The sequence below is a fragment of the Myotis brandtii genome, unplaced genomic scaffold (genome assembly GCF_000412655.1).
Source record: "Myotis brandtii unplaced genomic scaffold, ASM41265v1 scaffold313, whole genome shotgun sequence".
In the NCBI taxonomy this organism is placed as follows: Eukaryota; Metazoa; Chordata; class Mammalia; order Chiroptera; family Vespertilionidae; genus Myotis; species Myotis brandtii.
This window is the reverse complement of record NW_005361994.1, coordinates 259,024-275,813: the sequence shown is the minus strand read 5'-3', so window position 1 is coordinate 275,813 and position 16,790 is coordinate 259,024. Positions and strand designations below refer to the sequence as shown.

At 45.3% G+C, this 16,790-nt stretch overlaps 1 protein-coding gene across 1 annotated transcript in view; it reads right to left on the bottom strand.

The window, feature by feature from the left end:
• CDH11 (cadherin 11, type 2, OB-cadherin (osteoblast)) overlaps positions 1 to 16,790 on the bottom strand; it is an 80,008-nt gene that overhangs the window by 32,673 nt on the left and 30,545 nt on the right. Inside the window, exons 2-6 of the mRNA XM_005870141.2 lie at positions 13,015 to 13,412; positions 8,790 to 9,084; positions 5,773 to 5,892; positions 3,564 to 3,731; positions 205 to 392 (exon numbers count right to left, since the gene is read on the bottom strand). Coding sequence (XP_005870203.1) covers positions 205 to 392; positions 3,564 to 3,731; positions 5,773 to 5,892; positions 8,790 to 9,084; positions 13,015 to 13,242 — 999 coding nt within the window. The 5' untranslated portion in view covers positions 13,243 to 13,412. The remainder of the gene's footprint in view (positions 1 to 204; positions 393 to 3,563; positions 3,732 to 5,772; positions 5,893 to 8,789; positions 9,085 to 13,014; positions 13,413 to 16,790) is intronic.

Below are 16,790 nucleotides of genomic sequence, written 5' to 3'. Positions count from 1 at the left end.
CCCTTGCTGCTCGCCCCCGCCCCCGCCCCCCCCGGAATACAGTCCTGCTATTTCCCCAGAGCTCAGAGCTCAGCTGTAAAAGCAGGTCAGCTCCAGATGCCCCTGTTTGCATTTCTTTAAACCCTCAACTCCCCGTGTCTTGCCAGGTTGCCTTGGCAGAGCAGGCCATACCACTGATATGTCTGGTTCCTCATCCTAACTCACCTTTTTCAGCTTCACCACGCCCTCCTGTGTGTCATAGTCCGTTGTGATTTCAAACAGTTCCATACCGTCTCCATCAACAATATTGTATGCAACTAAGCCGTTTTCACCAATGTCGGGGTCTTTAGCCTTCACTCTCCCGACTTCCTCCCCGGGGACCGCTGCTTCTGACACAGACATCTGGTATACGCCTAAAAGAAGAAAACATCTACTCTTATTTTCCCTTTTATTTATTAGCTATAGGACTTTAGATTCCATTGAACCCCAATACATTTCTCAAAGGGTTTGAAATTGAACTTCCTATTGATTGAAAGCATGAAAAGAAGCGAATGGATGGAAGAGCCCGCGTGGCCTGTGTGTGTCAAAGAAATGGGTTCTACAAAGAACCATGAAACAATCCCGGGGTCAGAGGAGATGGAGTGGGGTCCCCTGCCCCACATGAGGAAGGAAAGAATGCTCAGTTACATTTCCCATCAGCAAGCGCTGGAGGGCCATGGCATCCTTGAACATTCAATCAGCCAAGGCTTCTTTTCATTCCTTTCAAGGTCATGACCCTCCTAACTCAGTATCTGACTTTCCTCTTACTTCACTCCCTTCACCATTTGTTCAAACACTAGCTTATCTGCAAACATTTCCCACAGCGTGACCCTGCCATATATATTCATTTATTATTTATTGGCAACTTATTATGTGCCAGTCACTGTCCCAGCCCCTGGATACTCAGTTGTCAATGAAATCATCGAGATTACTCCCTTAAGGAGGCAACTACCCTACAGGGAAACACGAAATGTGTACACACGCTGTGTCAGTGCTGGGAAGAAGGGAAATGTGGTAGGTTACGGGGAGGAGCGTAATGAGACAGTGAGGTGTGGACTGTAACTGTGTGATAGCAGGTTATGAATATGTGTGTATGTGTGTGCATGAGTGTGTGTATATGTATGTCTTGTGTGACACTGTGTGCACTTGCATTAAGTATGTGTGGTGAGAAGGAGAAAGCTAGAGAGAGAGATTTTGAATGGGGTGGGCAGGGAAGACACCCCTTAAAGAAGGCACCTGAACACCCCTGGAGGACCTGAGAAAGACAAACCATGTGACTACTTCCTACTACTTTGTGCTACAAAGACAAAATAGTGACACACACAGGGAACACAAAATGGCAAAGAGCCTGAGGTGGGAACGTGCTGGGTACAGAGCAGCAAGAAGAGGGGTGATGGCGCCTTCTATGAAGAGATAAGGGGTGTAGGTAGAGTGGGGCCCAGCGATGTACAGGGCTTTGTAGGAGGGGTCCTGAACGTTTTGTTCAGACATAGTGGGAAGTTACTGGCAGGCTTCCCATAGGCAATGGAGACCTGAGGTGGCTTGACTGGCACTTCCACATTCTGCAGTTATCCTGTATGACATTATACGGAAGTCACTCCCCAGCTGAATGGTTTGGGGCAAGTTACTTAACCTCTTTAAGTTGTCGTTTCCCCTCATGCAGATTTCTTCCTGTTCCAGAACGCTGTCTATATGTATGTGTATCACTTGGCTTTGAATACTTCCCATTTGGCCCAATATTCATCTTAATTCCACCACGTCCTTCATACTGAAGGACGCGTGGAAAGTGGGAGTCCGTAAAACCAGCTATGGGTTGATTTTCTCCAAATCTCATTTGCATTCATGGCTATGAAGCCGGTGACTGCATAGAAATGATGTATCTTGTCTACATGATGGTAGGAGGGCCAGGGCCTGACTGGCTGCCTGCTAATAATCCTGCTTGGCCTTTTCCTTCCAGACACCAGACAGTTTTATGGTGTGGATAACGGAGTGTGCAGCTGGTAGAGTGCTACATGAGCCTTAAACTTTTGGGGGATGCTGAACCCCGTGCCTGATCAGGCAAAGCAGTCTTCCTCCAGCTCTTCCGGGTCTTCAGGACAAAGGGTGTTGCCTGTAATTCTCTATCTAGTGTCTCTCTGACCTAGATTGTTGTCTTTGGAGTCCTTTGAGTGACCATAGTGCCTTCACGGGGCCATATTTGGTTGTCTTCCTTCTTCCCTCATTTGGAATGTCACCTCTCTGGTGATCAACTCATAGGCCCTACCAGCTACTCTTCTAACCTGATGAAGAAGACACACTTACGCTGAAAGTGTACTAGCAGCAGCAGCAGCATTATGATTGCACTGAACCTGTCTATACCTAGACATCCGGAAACAGACCCGTGTTCAAATGCTGCTTTGCCACTTTCTTTGGGCAATTTACTGAGCCTTTCCAGGAGCCCAGTTTTACCTGTAAAATGTAGGTTCTGAGAGAGATTGCAATAGTAGTGACTATTCACTAAGTGATGGTAGTTGTCATTATGGTTATTAATAACAACCTTTCAAAATCTGGTTTTTTTTTCATGTCCCTCAGCAATCCTATACATTTTGTAGAAGGGCGGACCAGAGTCTCTCAGGTAATAATCAAGGCTAACATCGGTTGACCACTTATGACAGATGTCACTGTAGATTTCACACTAGCTCATTTAGTTCTACAACGTCCTATTATTTAGGTCCTATGGAATCTGTATTTTCCCAAAATGGCCAGAACAACATCTCCTGTCCCCCACACTTTTCCTTTAACCTGACTGTGCACATCCTGTTGAAAGGTGGGGTCTACAAGAACTCTACTTCCATGTGGGCAGTCTTAAGGCTACAGTGGGAATGAAGGGCTATCTGAAGCTAGGCCACATAGGCAGGTCAGTTCTGCCTGATGTTCCTGGGGTCTCCCTTTCAGACCCTATCCAAGCCACTCCATGGAGAGGACCCATGGAGAGGAACCAACAGCCAGCACCACCTCACCAGCATATGAGTGAGCCCCACTGGAAGTGCACCCTCTAGTCCCAGTGAACTGTCCCCAATTGACGCTATAGAAACAGGCAGTCTCCTCCACATTTTGCCCAAATTGCAGACTAATGAGAAAAACCCCCACTATTACTGTTTTAAACCACAAAGGTTCTGGGCAGTCTGTTATATAGCAGTGGGTAACTAATTCAGGTGCTGCTGTTCCCAGGTTAGTATTGAGGACACTGAGTCAGAGACGGGCTCATTCATTACTAGATGGCATCAACAGCGTCTGGTAAGATACCTAGCACAATCGATTCCCTGTTTCCAGGATCCTGGGACTTTTTACATCTCCCGTTTCTCCTACTAGATCTATTCCATTGTTTTTTTGTTGTTGTTGTTGTTGTGGCTGCTGCTGTCTTGTTTCAGTTTTTGGCGCGAATGATGTAAGACACCTCCATTTTTCTCGACTTTTTCTTCCAAGCTGAGTAAAGCAAGACTGGGTCACAGAGGATGGCGGGCTGCAGCAGCATTGAAAAGCGAAAGCCAAGCCCACCTACTTACTCTGCGGAAACTTTGGTGGGTTGTCGTTGACATCGGTCAGTGTGATCGTCACTTTGGTTGTCCCTGAGAGTCCACCCATGTGTCCGCCCATGTCCTTGGCCTGGATCACCACGTGGTACTCCTCCTTGGCTTCCCTATCCATGTTGGGAAGGGCTGTTCTGATGATACCTGGACAGGGGAGCAGAAACCGTCACAGGCATTCACTTATAACAGGGGTGGGGAACCTTTCTTCTGCCAAGGGCCATCTGGATATTTATAACATCTTTCTCAGGCTTTACAGAATGACCATCTTAAAAATTAGCCTATTATATTTGGTCAAACATTTAATTAACTCACCCTTAATGCCTTGGCAGGGCCAGACCAAATGATTTCTCGGGCCTTCTAGGGCCCACGGGCCGGACATTCCCCACCCCTGACTTATAACAACAGTATAACCAAAAATGTACTAGGTCCCAGGGGTGCAAAGGTGAGTGAGACAGAACCTACTCTCACAGACAAGTTACTTCAACATGATAATTATAAGCCAAAGCAGCCGTGCCTGGAGCACCAGAGATGTATTTCCAGTAAACTGCCATAATTACTAATACAGCATTGAAATTTTATATGTTTTATATATTGCATTTCAAATGCAAGTAACCGCCTCATATTATCAGGTATACACTTACTGAAATGTTTGAGGGTATCCATGACTGAAACCAATTTCTGGACTACCAATAGAATCTTTTGAAGTCTATCCCTGCATGCAATTCTTGGAAACATTTCTATGTTTGGTCCATATTAGGATAAAAGAAGAAAGCATATATCTCACGCAATACCTTAAAATGTTAATACTAAAATTGAAAAGAGTGAACCATATGGGTTAAAAATGTACATAATGCTTATACAAACATTTACTCTATGATGACCTGTCACTGACAACAGTAATAAATGAATGATGTAATTCGATAAGACCCCTAGATATTAGCATATGATTTACATGAAAATCAGGCTCAGTTAAATCTCTTGGGAACATGTGTGAGCTTTTTCCCTCTGTACAAATGGCAACATTTCCAATGGAAATATGAAGAGCACTGCGGACACCTTAGGTCCTTACCGCTCTCTTACCCCCAATGTTTGCATGTTTGTGGAAACACCCTTGATCTCATGGGGCCTCATTCTTCTGATCTGTAAATAATTTGTTAGGTTCAAACTATGAGACCCTGAAACCAAGAAGGTTGCGAGTCCCCACCTGTGCTGAACATCTCAAAAGTCGAGATGAAATCCCACATGCATCCTTGGTTAGGCCGGAAAGGCTACATGCCAGTGCTTTTGATGAAACCAAAGCAAGTAGCCCCGTACGTTGTGATCTGAAGCACAGTGGCTACAAATAAACGATGGCATAGGTAGGCGGAAATAATATCAAGGAAATGAGCAAAGTATCTGATGGGTGGACTATAACTGTAACAATAAGTGTGAATTGTTTGTAAACATCTTTCAAATATACGGGGCATATTGTGGAGAGAAGGAAGGGGCTGTCGGGAGTAATACTGTGGGAGAGCAGTTTCACAGGGTTTTGGTGTGTATTCTAATGAAAGGATCCCCGAGTCACACTTGGCATAAACGAAGTGAAACACTTCGGTTTGGGTTGTTGCTAGCATTCACTCTCTGGGTGTGCTGTTTGTCATCTGTAAGAAATGCGCAGGAGCCTCTTTCTGATGCTCAGGCCCACAGGGTGTCTCTCAGCGCGATGGGGAGACCGGAATGTGCTGCCTCCCAAACGCACTTGCGCATGAGCATTAACGCACTTGCGCATGAGCATTAACACCCCTGCGAGCACCCTGCACCGTGGCCTCTGAGAGCCTCCACTATGTATATCAGCCTTCAAGTTGTGTGGCCTCTTCATTTGGATCCACTGTTGAATTTTAAGATAAAACTTAACTATTTTAAGATAAATTCTTCAATTTTAGTTGACTTCTAAGATACAATTTTAAGATAAAAGTTGCGTTTTAAGATTATATTTCTTATTCTGACATGGTGAAATACAGATGGAAACAACAGTATATGTGGCTCATTGGATGCCAGGCACCTGCACAGTGTTTGATGCACGCACTAACCCTGGAGGTGGCCCTTTCCATATCGGAGAAAGCAGAGAAAATCAACTAGGTTGAGGGAGCAGATCTGGGCTCCTTATTCACAAAGTGTCACAAGCCACAGTGACATTTCAGGGTACCTGTCTGTGCCTCCACCGAGAAGTAGGGCTGTCCTTCGAGGATGCTGTACACCAGCTTGGCGCTGTTTCCGTAGGTGGGGTCATCTGCATCTGAGGCCGTCACCTGGATCACTGACGTGCCTTAGAAATGAAATGGATGCATTAGCAGCGGTCCCTCGGCTTCTCAAATCCTATTCTAGTTTACAGAGTTCCGTTTTAAAATAAAAAAAATGGAGGAGATTATTTAATATGCTTTCATTTCCTGGAGTTGAAATGCAAAGTAGTTTTCCTTCCTTCCCTCTCTCCTCCCTCCCTTCCTTCCTTCCTTCCTTCCTTCCCTCCCTCCCCTTCCCTTCTCCCTCCCTTCCTTCTTCCTCCCTTCCTTCCCTCTTAATTCCCATACCTTAAAAATGAACTCTCTATATTCCTAGTCCACCCTGCTATGCTTGGTAGTTAAAATGCTACTATGAATATTATTGCAAAAACATTCTAAGACCCATGGCAGTTGAAATATTCAATCGATTGAATAATTAAATAAAAATCTCCCCAAAGAGTATAAGAAGGGGTAATTAGTGATGACTTGCTTTTCATGAAAGGACAGAATGCAGGCCTCCTTCCATCTGTGGCAGAGCAATAAACACATCATTTTATTGTTGCTCTGCATGTAAGAAGGTGGCTGCTCATACTACATCTTAATTAATTCATGGCTATAAATATCACACAGAAGGCTGTTCCCTACTGGCCTGACAGTTGCATGGTCCCACCTCTGAGGGGTGTAGTGGTCAGACCACAGAAAGCACCAGCAGGCATCTGCTGAGACGCAGGGTGAGCATGCGTGGGTCAGTGAAAGCAAACCAGGGAACTGAAGGGAGATGAGAGTGTGTTTCCTAGAAAAATGTGCTCCCTGATGGTCACAGGATCTGAGGGCACGAGGTGTTGGGCTTCGGAATGGCGGTAGAGAGGCAATTTTCAAATTCCTCTGTGCCAGGCAATGTTTGGGGCACATCCCAGGTACCCTGCCCATGTCCCTCTCTCTGTATTCACTTGCATCCACTGGACTTGAGATATCGGGTAGGAGAGGAATGACGTTTTACAATCTATTTTGAAAACTGGGTTATTATTGGAGTGGGGAGTCTACCCCCGTCCAGCAAACAAGCAAACCCGAGTTGCTGTCGTGACATTTTCAGCAGCCGGGCCAGCTTCCCCGTGGGAGGCAAGGGAGCCGTCTGCGCAGCCTCTGACAACCTTTAACGCACAAGGTGGCCGTGATTTCCACCTGGTGTAACAGTAACTCTCACTTTCTTCTAATTACGCTTCTGTGATTCCTGATTTCCTGCAAACAACTTTTCGGAGCTCTTCCCACATAACCAGGCTCTATTCTAGGTAGAGGAGATGGATGTATCAGGGAGAATAGGATCTATTTTCTGCCATCATGAAACAGCTAGGAAAATGATTAATCTTGCTATGCTTCATTTGCGTCCAGAGCTCCACTAAGTACAACTCTTTGCATTTTACATCCATGTTAGCTCACCCTCCCCTTCTTTACATTATCCTCATTTTATAAATGACAAAAGGAAAACGGAGAAAGATGTAAGAACTTGTCCGGGTTCCCCTAGGACAGTGGTGGTCAGAGGCGCGGTGTGACAGGAACCCAGGACTGTCTGCCACAGTCTACGCTCAGGCCATGGTGGAAAGTCTGTGTGTTATTCCTGAGAGTCGAGGAGCCCCCGGAAGGTGGAGGCAGTGACAATTCCCCTGGAGAATCCTTTTTGGTGACTGGCCTTTGCCCCCCTGGCTCAGCTGCTGACACTACTGTCTACTCTGTAATGGTTTCTTTGATGCCCACTGTTTCTCATTAAATCCCCGGGTGACTACTGAGAGACTAGGAGCCCGGGCAGGGCCACGGGGAGAGAAGGTGGCGAGGGATGGCTCCACCTGGCTTCTGTAAAGTACGAGAGGGGTTTGACTCTTCCTGGAGGAGGAGTAAGGAACTAGTTCTTTTAATATCACAAGCTCCACATGCAAAGGAGCTGAGTGTCCCAGGGTCACTTCTGCATCTAGCTTTCTCAAGCAGGTTGATGCCCATTCCTGGTGCTTGGTTTTTCTCATCTGTAAAAGGGTGGTTTGGCCCCGACGATCCTTCCGTTCATTTGAGCTCTAAACCTCTGATCCATATAAGCAGGCTCACTCCCTGATCAGCACAGCCCTGCTCACTGTCTGAAAGGCAAACCTTTCTTAACAGGGGACATGATTCTCAAAAGACCACAACTACATGCATTCTACAAAGTCAAGTGGAAGTCATTGCGAGGGGAAGGTGGCTGGCTGAGGAAGCCCTTCAGGGAATCATGCAACGTGTCTTGATGCACAATGAAAAGACATGCCCGCTTCTGAATTCAGGTGGTGACATAGTGCCATGCTTAAGTGTGTATTCTGGATTCACTTAAAGGGTCAGGTGACCTTGGATAAATTAGTTAACCTATTTCAAGCTTGGGTTTCCCATATGCAAAATATGTCAAATAGGAACCACTTCATTGCAAAGGTGAATCGTTGCACAAATTAAATGAAATAGTGCATGTACATCATTAATTATCACAATGCCTACAAGTTACAAATATTACCACTGGTTTTCCTAACCAAACATCAACATGTACTAGTGACTGAATACAGAGTATCTCTAATCCTGCACGACTAGAAATTTTTATTCCCTTTTTATAGAGTTGGAAACTAAGGCTCAGAGAACAGCTGTAACTAATTCCAAGTCACCCAGCTAAGAAGTGCCCGAGTGGAGAGGACCTGGATTCAATCATATCCTTCCCACTTGTCCACGCTCCCTCATAGTTTGTAAGTTTAGATTTTAAACCCTCAGGTCTGTTTTAAGTATCTAAGACTACACAGATAAAATTTTCACTTGTTATTCCATCATAGAAAATACAGCCTAAGTTCTCCTTCCTGACCTGGGAGAAGGGCGCCACCCCCCCCCACCTCCCCTCCTATAGACCAGTCTTGCAGGCAGAACGGGTCTCCCCTGCCACACGTACCCACGTTGGACCTCTCGGGCACGTTGGCATGATAGGTCTCGTGCAGGAACTCGGGAGGGTTGTCATTAATGTCCTGGACCTTGACGATGAACTCGGACGGCGGCTCCAGCGGCCGGTTGGTGTCCCTGTCCACTGCCTGAGCCATCAGCGTGTACTGGGCTCTCTCCTCGCGGTCCAATGTCTTGGTAGCGTGAATGTTCCCTGATTTGTCATCAATCACAAAAATGGTTCCGGCCCCTTCACCTGAGAGAATGTATTTAATGTTCCCATCACCAGAGTCAATATCGGAATGAAGCTAGAAAAAGAGAAATTGAGATTTGTAAATTCCACGAAGGCTGCACGGGGAGATAGAGACCCACTTCCATGCTGTTTGCCGCAACACACCATGTACACCCCCCCACACACACACACGCACGCACTCACACGCACACACTACACACACAGGAGAGGAGACATTCCCACCCCATTTTACAAATGAGGAAATGGAATATTAGAGAAGATAAACGCCTTGGCCAAAGTCACACAGATGGGAACGGTGAATTTTTTTTTTAATTCTAAGAATCATGCTCTCTCTCCTTCCTCCCTATATATATGTAACATACAAAATATGTACACATACATATCATTAATATAGAGTTATTTTGAAAGAAATATTTGCATGTTACAAAAAATAAAAAACAAACATTTATGCAATAACTAACTTTTCCCTCAGTTCCGATTCCTATTCCTTCATTTTCCCTACTCAGAACTGTTGTTACCAGTTTCCCGTGAGTCCTGTGACACATTCTATCTATCAAATGCAAGAATATCTATATAGATATGCAAATGCCCTGTTTATTTGTATGCAATAAAGTGCCACAGGGCACAAGTTCCCCTCTGTTGTCCTTGAAGAATAAACTTGGGGGACATACGGATTGACCTCCATATACTGTGTGGATGCCATGATCATTTCTTTTAGCAGTTTTCTTCCAAAAGACAAGAAAACTGTTCCCAGGATTTTGATGCTACAAACAATTCACAGATTAGACCTTCCCAGAAGACCTGCTGAGTGGGGCATGCTGAATGAGGAAAGGGGCGGGGCAGATGGGGAACTAGGAAATGGGGCTGGCGGATAGCCTGAGACCTGCAGCTTCTCAGACCACAGGAAGAATCTTAAATATCTGTAGGTTTCCCCCTCCTTTGACAAAGCCCAGGGAAATTGTGGTACCCGCCTAAGTCCACACGTGGCAGGGCCAGGAAGTCACGTAGGTCTCCTAACTCCCCATCCTGTGCCTTCCTGCCTTCTCTCCCCCAAACGCCACATCTGAGCTTCCTGTAATAAACTCACCCTCCCTTGTTGTCCAACCTCAATTTCTGCAGCTTTCATCTTAATCTGCCCTCATTCTGCCTTCAGTGCGTCATTGTAACCATTCTCATAGGTTATAAGAGTAGCTGACAGGATAAAAAAAAATAAAACAAAAACCCTCCATTCTACCGACTACATGAGAAAAGCCAGAAAAAAATAAAAAGCTTTAGTTTATCATTATATAACCAGAGGCCCGATGCACGAAATTCTTGCCAGGGGCTCGGCCATCGCAGCCGTGGCGGCTTGCCTCCGCCCTCGCAGCCCTGGCTTTTCCGGCTGTCCAGTCTAATTAGCATATTACGCTTTTATGATTATAGATAATAAATTATTATATTATTTTACACTCATTACCAATGTCATTTTAGTTATTACTCTTATGAAACCAAGGCTTTGGGAGTTTGTCCAGAGTCATAAAACAAGATTGAACACAGTGCTTTGTAAAATTTTTTGTATCTATTCAATTTTTCCAAAAATATCTCATTGATTTTGCAACGCCTCAGTGAAACACCAAATATTTCAGCTCAGGGGGATCCCTGTAGGTACATACGAATTTGGCAAGACTCTGGGGAATTAACTAGACATTATTTGATGACCAACTAAAACACTGAAAAAGTTTAAAATCCACTGCTCATAATTTTTTCTCGCTTTTGGATTTCAAAGTCACAAATAAATTCCTTTATTTTTCTCGCCAACAAAGATAATCCATACAATTGACAACAGCATTTATTAGGTTCAACACAAAAAGCATTTTGGGAAACCATCCAGTGCAGTGGAGGGATCCAGTAGCTGAGGCGGACACAGCCAACTCCCGACTCTGCGGACGGATGGCTCCGCTCCACACAGCACAGCGGGACACAGACTGTGCTTCCGGCAAGAAACCCGCAAGCCCTGGGTTTGCCAAATTCCACATTCTCACAGCATCTTAAACCACTTGAAAGTCGTCCAATCAAAGGTTATTAGGGAACCAGTCATCTAGTCGGCTCCCCCGATTCACTGGAAACTGCAGATCAGCAGTATCTCCAAAGAAAGATGCAAGGATCCAACCACTTTATTCTTTCCCCCATCCCACCCGACACCTGACGCATTCTTGTGTGCATAGATTTCAAGCATCCCTCACGACTTCTCCTTCCCCACCTTTCCCCTAAGCTTCCTTTTAGCGGGCATGGCTTGTTCCAGAGATGCTGCAATGCCTGTCCAGGTCCTGTCTCTTCTGCAGTCTCTGCCCCCAACACAGAGCTACTCCCCAGCGGGAAAGCCCCATGGCAGAGGTTCTGAACACTTCACACATAGCTCTCCACGTGGTTCAGTCCACACAGTCCCTGCCATAGCCGAAGACCCCTCCTCCTCTCGGCACAAAGTCATCTCCTCCATGCAGGGAATTCTACAGTGACCTCCCCATGCTCCCATTTCCCATGTCGACTTCTATCTTGGGTATAATCTTCCCATTTGAGGGTATAAATGAATGAAATTGTTTAGTACACCTCTTAAAAACAACAAAAAACAACACCTTTCCCAAATTGAAACAATATTATTGAGACATTAATATGGACGTCCTCCAAATATGTCAATTTCATAAACAGGGAATGCTCTGCTGATGTTTGGAGCAGCTAAGATAACCTCATTGGATCGACAAGGCTCAGAAATGAGCACCTCCCACCTGTTCTTGTCCCTCCACCTCCTGCTCATATTTCTGGCCACAAGTTATTATCATGGTCTCCACAAAAGCTCCCTTCATCCAACCCAAATGTTGCCATGTAAATTCAAAATCACTCCTATTGAGTTTTGTCATTGCCCTACTCCTGGGTTTAGCTTTTCTAATTGCTCAGGGAAGACCCCTTTAAGGTCACGGGCTCTCCACCCTAGTGTACCCTTTGCCGAGCTCTGCACCCGCACACAGCGGGCTTTCCGTTCTTAGGTAAGTGAACACTATTAATGTGACTATTCTCTGAAAGACAGCGGCATCTTTTACCATAACTGATAGTGAGCAGTCAGTCCTTCAAACATATTTTGGCCTCTTCCTCCCCTTGCACGTTTTAGGCGGGTGTACACGGAGAATGCAGTCTGAGGACTGCCAGGCCTCCCAGCCATGCCATCTTAGCTTTGCCAGCCCTTAGCCAGAGAGGACAGAATCCCACCTACTCTTATGACACATCCACCCTTGGGACTGGGGACCCAGGGATGACACTGTTCCTGATGGCAAGTGGCACAGGCTCCAGGGAGGGAGATGGACAATTAAACAGGCCTGTGTAATACAGAAAGGAAAGCGGTGCTAAAAGGGGTAAAGAGGGTTAGGATACCAGGGAAGGGGATCCAAGTCGAGGTTGGGGTGTGGTCAGGAAAATGCCTCCAGCTGGAGAATGGCTAAATGCATAATGACCATTTCCATCCAGTAGACTATTGGGCAGCCAATGGAAAACGCAGCCTTGCCCGGCTGGTGTGGCTAAGTGGTTGAGCTTCGACCTATGAACCGGGAGGTCATGGTTTGATTCCCAGTTGGTCAGGGCACATGCCCAGGTTGCAGGCTCTATCCCCAGTAGGGGGCGTGCAGCGTGCAGGAGGCAGCTGATCAATGATTCTCTCTCATCATTAATGTTTCTGTCTCTCTCTCCTTCTCTCTTCCTCTCTGAAATCAATAAAAATATATTTTTTGAAAAGAGAGAAAAAGAAAAACATAGCCTTTATGGTATAATGTTAAGTGGAAAACAGAAGTGTTCTCACATGGATAGATCTATGAATTAAATAAGGACAGGCTGGAAGGAGGGCTTTAGGGTTCTGAGTGGGCGGTCACACCAGTGGTGTCTCCCCTCCTAGATTTTCTCGGCGATACTCTCCTACTGGGGAGGAGGAAGAGAAACCACTCTGGAACAGCAGCAGCCTTACCCTGCCCACGAGCACGGGGTCCGGCCCAGTGTACTCCTCGATCACGAAGAACTGGTTCCAGACCCAGCCTCTCTTGGAGCGCTGCAGCACCTGGCCCTCCTTGCCCTTCTCGTGGTGCCCGTGGAACGAGGGTCGCAGGTGGCTCCTCCGCTCAGTGCTGAAGGCCTGGCTGTGGCACAGCACGCCCAGGCACACCAGGGCGGCTTGTAAACAGTAGTTCTCCTTCATTTTTGGTTACGTGGTAGGCACAGGAGAATGCGCTGTCACCCCTTCCACCAACCGTGCGGCGCCTGGCCGATGGTGGCCTCCCGGACGCGTCACGCAGACCTCTCCTGGAGTGGAATGTCTCTGCTCGCTGAGCACATCACGTCAGGGCTGCCCGCTTCCCCAGGCGGCTTCTGCAGGCAGAGAGGAAGATCGGATTAGCTGCAGGCTCCACCCCCACTTCATCTCAATCCCATTCCTCATTTTTTACCCAGGGTGGACCACGTGCAGAGGTAGACATGAGTAAGAGATAGTCCTTCCACTATCACAGTTTCTCATGTGTGGGTGAGATACACACACACACACACACACACAGAGAGAGAGAAACCCCCTCCATGTCTACATGAGGATAAAACATGTGTGCTGTGGAATCCAGCTGCCCAGGTCCTAGTGTGCATTAGACCACTTACTGGCTATGGGTCTGGGATAAGCTGACTTCTTTGAGTTCAGCTTACTTGCTTATGCAATGGGGATGAGACTCATACTGTAAGGCTGATTAAATGAGTAATGGCCCTAAGTATCAGCACAGTGCCTGGTACACAGTGAGCACTCCAGGTTTATGTTATTATTTATTGTAATTGTGTTTGGGTAGGTTTTTGTAATAATAGAAAAACTTAGGGCATCATGGGAGTCCAGGAGAGGAACTTAAGATCAATGGAGACCGAGTATGGAGATGACAGACAGTGGGGACAGTTAAGGGACACTTCCTAGAGGACAGGATGGCTGGGCTCAACCCTGAAGTGGGAGTTACTGTGATAGGAAGAGAATGGAGGGGATGTCCATGCAGAAGAAACAACACGTCCTAAAGCCCACAGCTGGTCACAGGCACAGCAAGTCCCAACACACCCGGCATCTGTGGAGACTATAAGGAAGCAAGAAGGCAGCAATGGACCCGGCTAGATAAGGGCATTTGGGACAGATCCGGAAAACACTGATGGTCACTAAAACATCTGTCCGTGAAATCATGGGTCCAGTTCTCATTGGTGGATCATTGAAGGCCACAGTGTCAATTCGATAGGCAAGATTTGCTTTTGTTGGTCAAACATCCACATGAGAAGCTGAAGATCGTAACCTAACCTGGCAGTGTGTCAAAAGGATGAAGTATGACTTGAACCAATACTTCAAGTTCAAACTTGACATTGACATCATAGAGTCTCAAAAAGAAACAGAAAGGGAAGAACATATGGTGCAGCAGGATCCCTGCCCATTTTACACCGTGCCAAGTATTAAGTGTTCATCCACATGGTGATAAATTATTCTCGCATATAAACTGCGAAGTGTATTGGAAAGAAGGGGTTTAATTAAAGTTGATATTTCTGCACCTCTTTCTTCTGGCTGCCATTTTGCTGTAAAGCACAATTATTTCTGACACTAAAAGTGTTGCAACTAGATGACAACTTTTTTCTTTTCCTTTATAAAAAAAAAATTCTAGCTTGATACTAATGAACTTAAAAGCTTCCATACGACCAATAAATAATAAGCCCTTTGTTGAAAAGATGAAATTGTCTATTTTTTTTTCTGTTGGAAATACCAGCCACACCAACTTGCTTTTAAAAGTAATTCATTGGACCCATTATTTGTGCTTATGTGACTATGTGATATATAAAGTTATTTAATGATCAATTTTAGGTCTGTATGAGATTAACTTTAAGACATGATGTTTTTAATTTCTTCAATTTCAGAAGGAAATTTTACTTAGCAAAAGCTTTCTATGGCCATTACATTGTCGTCTAATTTCTATAACAAACTTGTTAATAGGTGCTGAGAATATTCACATTTTAAAGGATGAGGAAACGGAGGCCCAGATAAATGAAGCAACTTGTGCAAGGTTATGCTTCTGATAAGTAACAGAGCTAGAATTAGAACCCAGGACATCGGGCTCTGGAGTCTGTATTCTCAACAAGTGATCAATACCAACTCTTGCCATGTGTTTAAAGTTCACAAGGAAATGCTATGGACACTCTGATAAAAACAGTGACCTAGAAGCAATCCAAAGTAAACCAATATTAGGACTTGATGTCTATTAAAAATAAGACTATGATGAAAATAATAACATTTGCTAATTATTATCTGCCTAATACTCTTCTAAGTGCTTTCAATGAGCTGAGTCATTAGATTTTTATAATAACCCTACACTGTGGTACTACTGCTATCTCCACTGTACAGGGAAGTAGTCGGAGGCATGGTGACTTCAGGTATCTTGCCTGTGGTTATAGAGCCAGCAGGTAGAGGATCTGAGCCCTGGATGGTTGGTTCCACAACCTGCATTCTTATCCCTTATAATCCTATTGTAATAAAAGCTCTCTGAGAGGAACCTGCAAATCCAAAATAGACACACATCCTGATAGTCTTATAATGAAAGTAACTTAAGTTTTCGTGGCACCAGCCATGGGGCAGGGGTGAGAGGACAGGAGTAATACTGTGACTGACATGTTAAAACCAAACCAGAACTAGGAAGAAAAATTATTTTATAGCTCACATCAGTCCATCACAACATAGTGCAGGTCCTTAAACAGCACCATTAAACAAAAGTTAATCTTTGCTATTTATTCTTAGACTCCTTTCAGAGTTTCTAAATATACAGGTTTAAAATGATGTGTTCAGGGAGACATTTATTTTTTTAGAAATGCTTCTAAACTCTAGAGGTCTCTCCAATGTATTCAATGGTAGAGAGTTTGCAGGGATCACGCATGGAAATGAATAGGAGACTGCCCCCCCTCCCCTAAGAAGACTGTGGCATTGGTAACAATTAGGAAAATATATCAATGTTCTAACTCGTTTTATTAAAGACCCCCAAGGCGGTTCTTGCACAGTCCTTCCATTAAAGCTCTTTCTAACAGTATGCCAGGAAGCCCACGCAGTGGGGTTGCACTGAAACATATAGTGACTTTATTTTATGATCGGAGAACATTGCTTGGGAGGAAAAATAAATGTTGTTGAAAGTCACGGGAGTAATAACATGACGGGAAAATGGATTTGCAAAACCACCGGCTCTAAGTGGAAGGCTCGCCTTTCTATCTTAAGAGCAGATCGCCCGTCATAAGCGACTGCGCCTTGAGCATAAAACTCTCTTGCGGCGCCTGCTTTTGTCTCCGTAAAAGAAAATGACATATATGGGTGTTTAAGTATATTTGGACTCCTGCTGGAAATTGTTACCGGGTAGAGAAAGAAAGACGGAGGCGCTTAGCAGAAAGCAAGCGGCCTGGGTTTTTCAGCTTCCTCCCCCCCACAGAGCGGGAAGGATCAGACTGGCTGACCCTTTCTTTTCATTTCCAGGGAGGTAATTTACAGTTTAAGACGTGTTATCATTACACTAAGGATATTCCCGGGGCCCACACCAGAACTCAAAACTCCATTCTGTGCGTGCAGAATCCCCTTGCTGGTCTCCACTTCAACAAACACAGCTTTGTGACCAATGGGACTCTATTATGCAAATTCATGCAAGCATATTTTATTCCCCGTTCATTTCTCATCACTCAGCACTGAGCGGGGGTCTCTCCTTTCAAATCAAA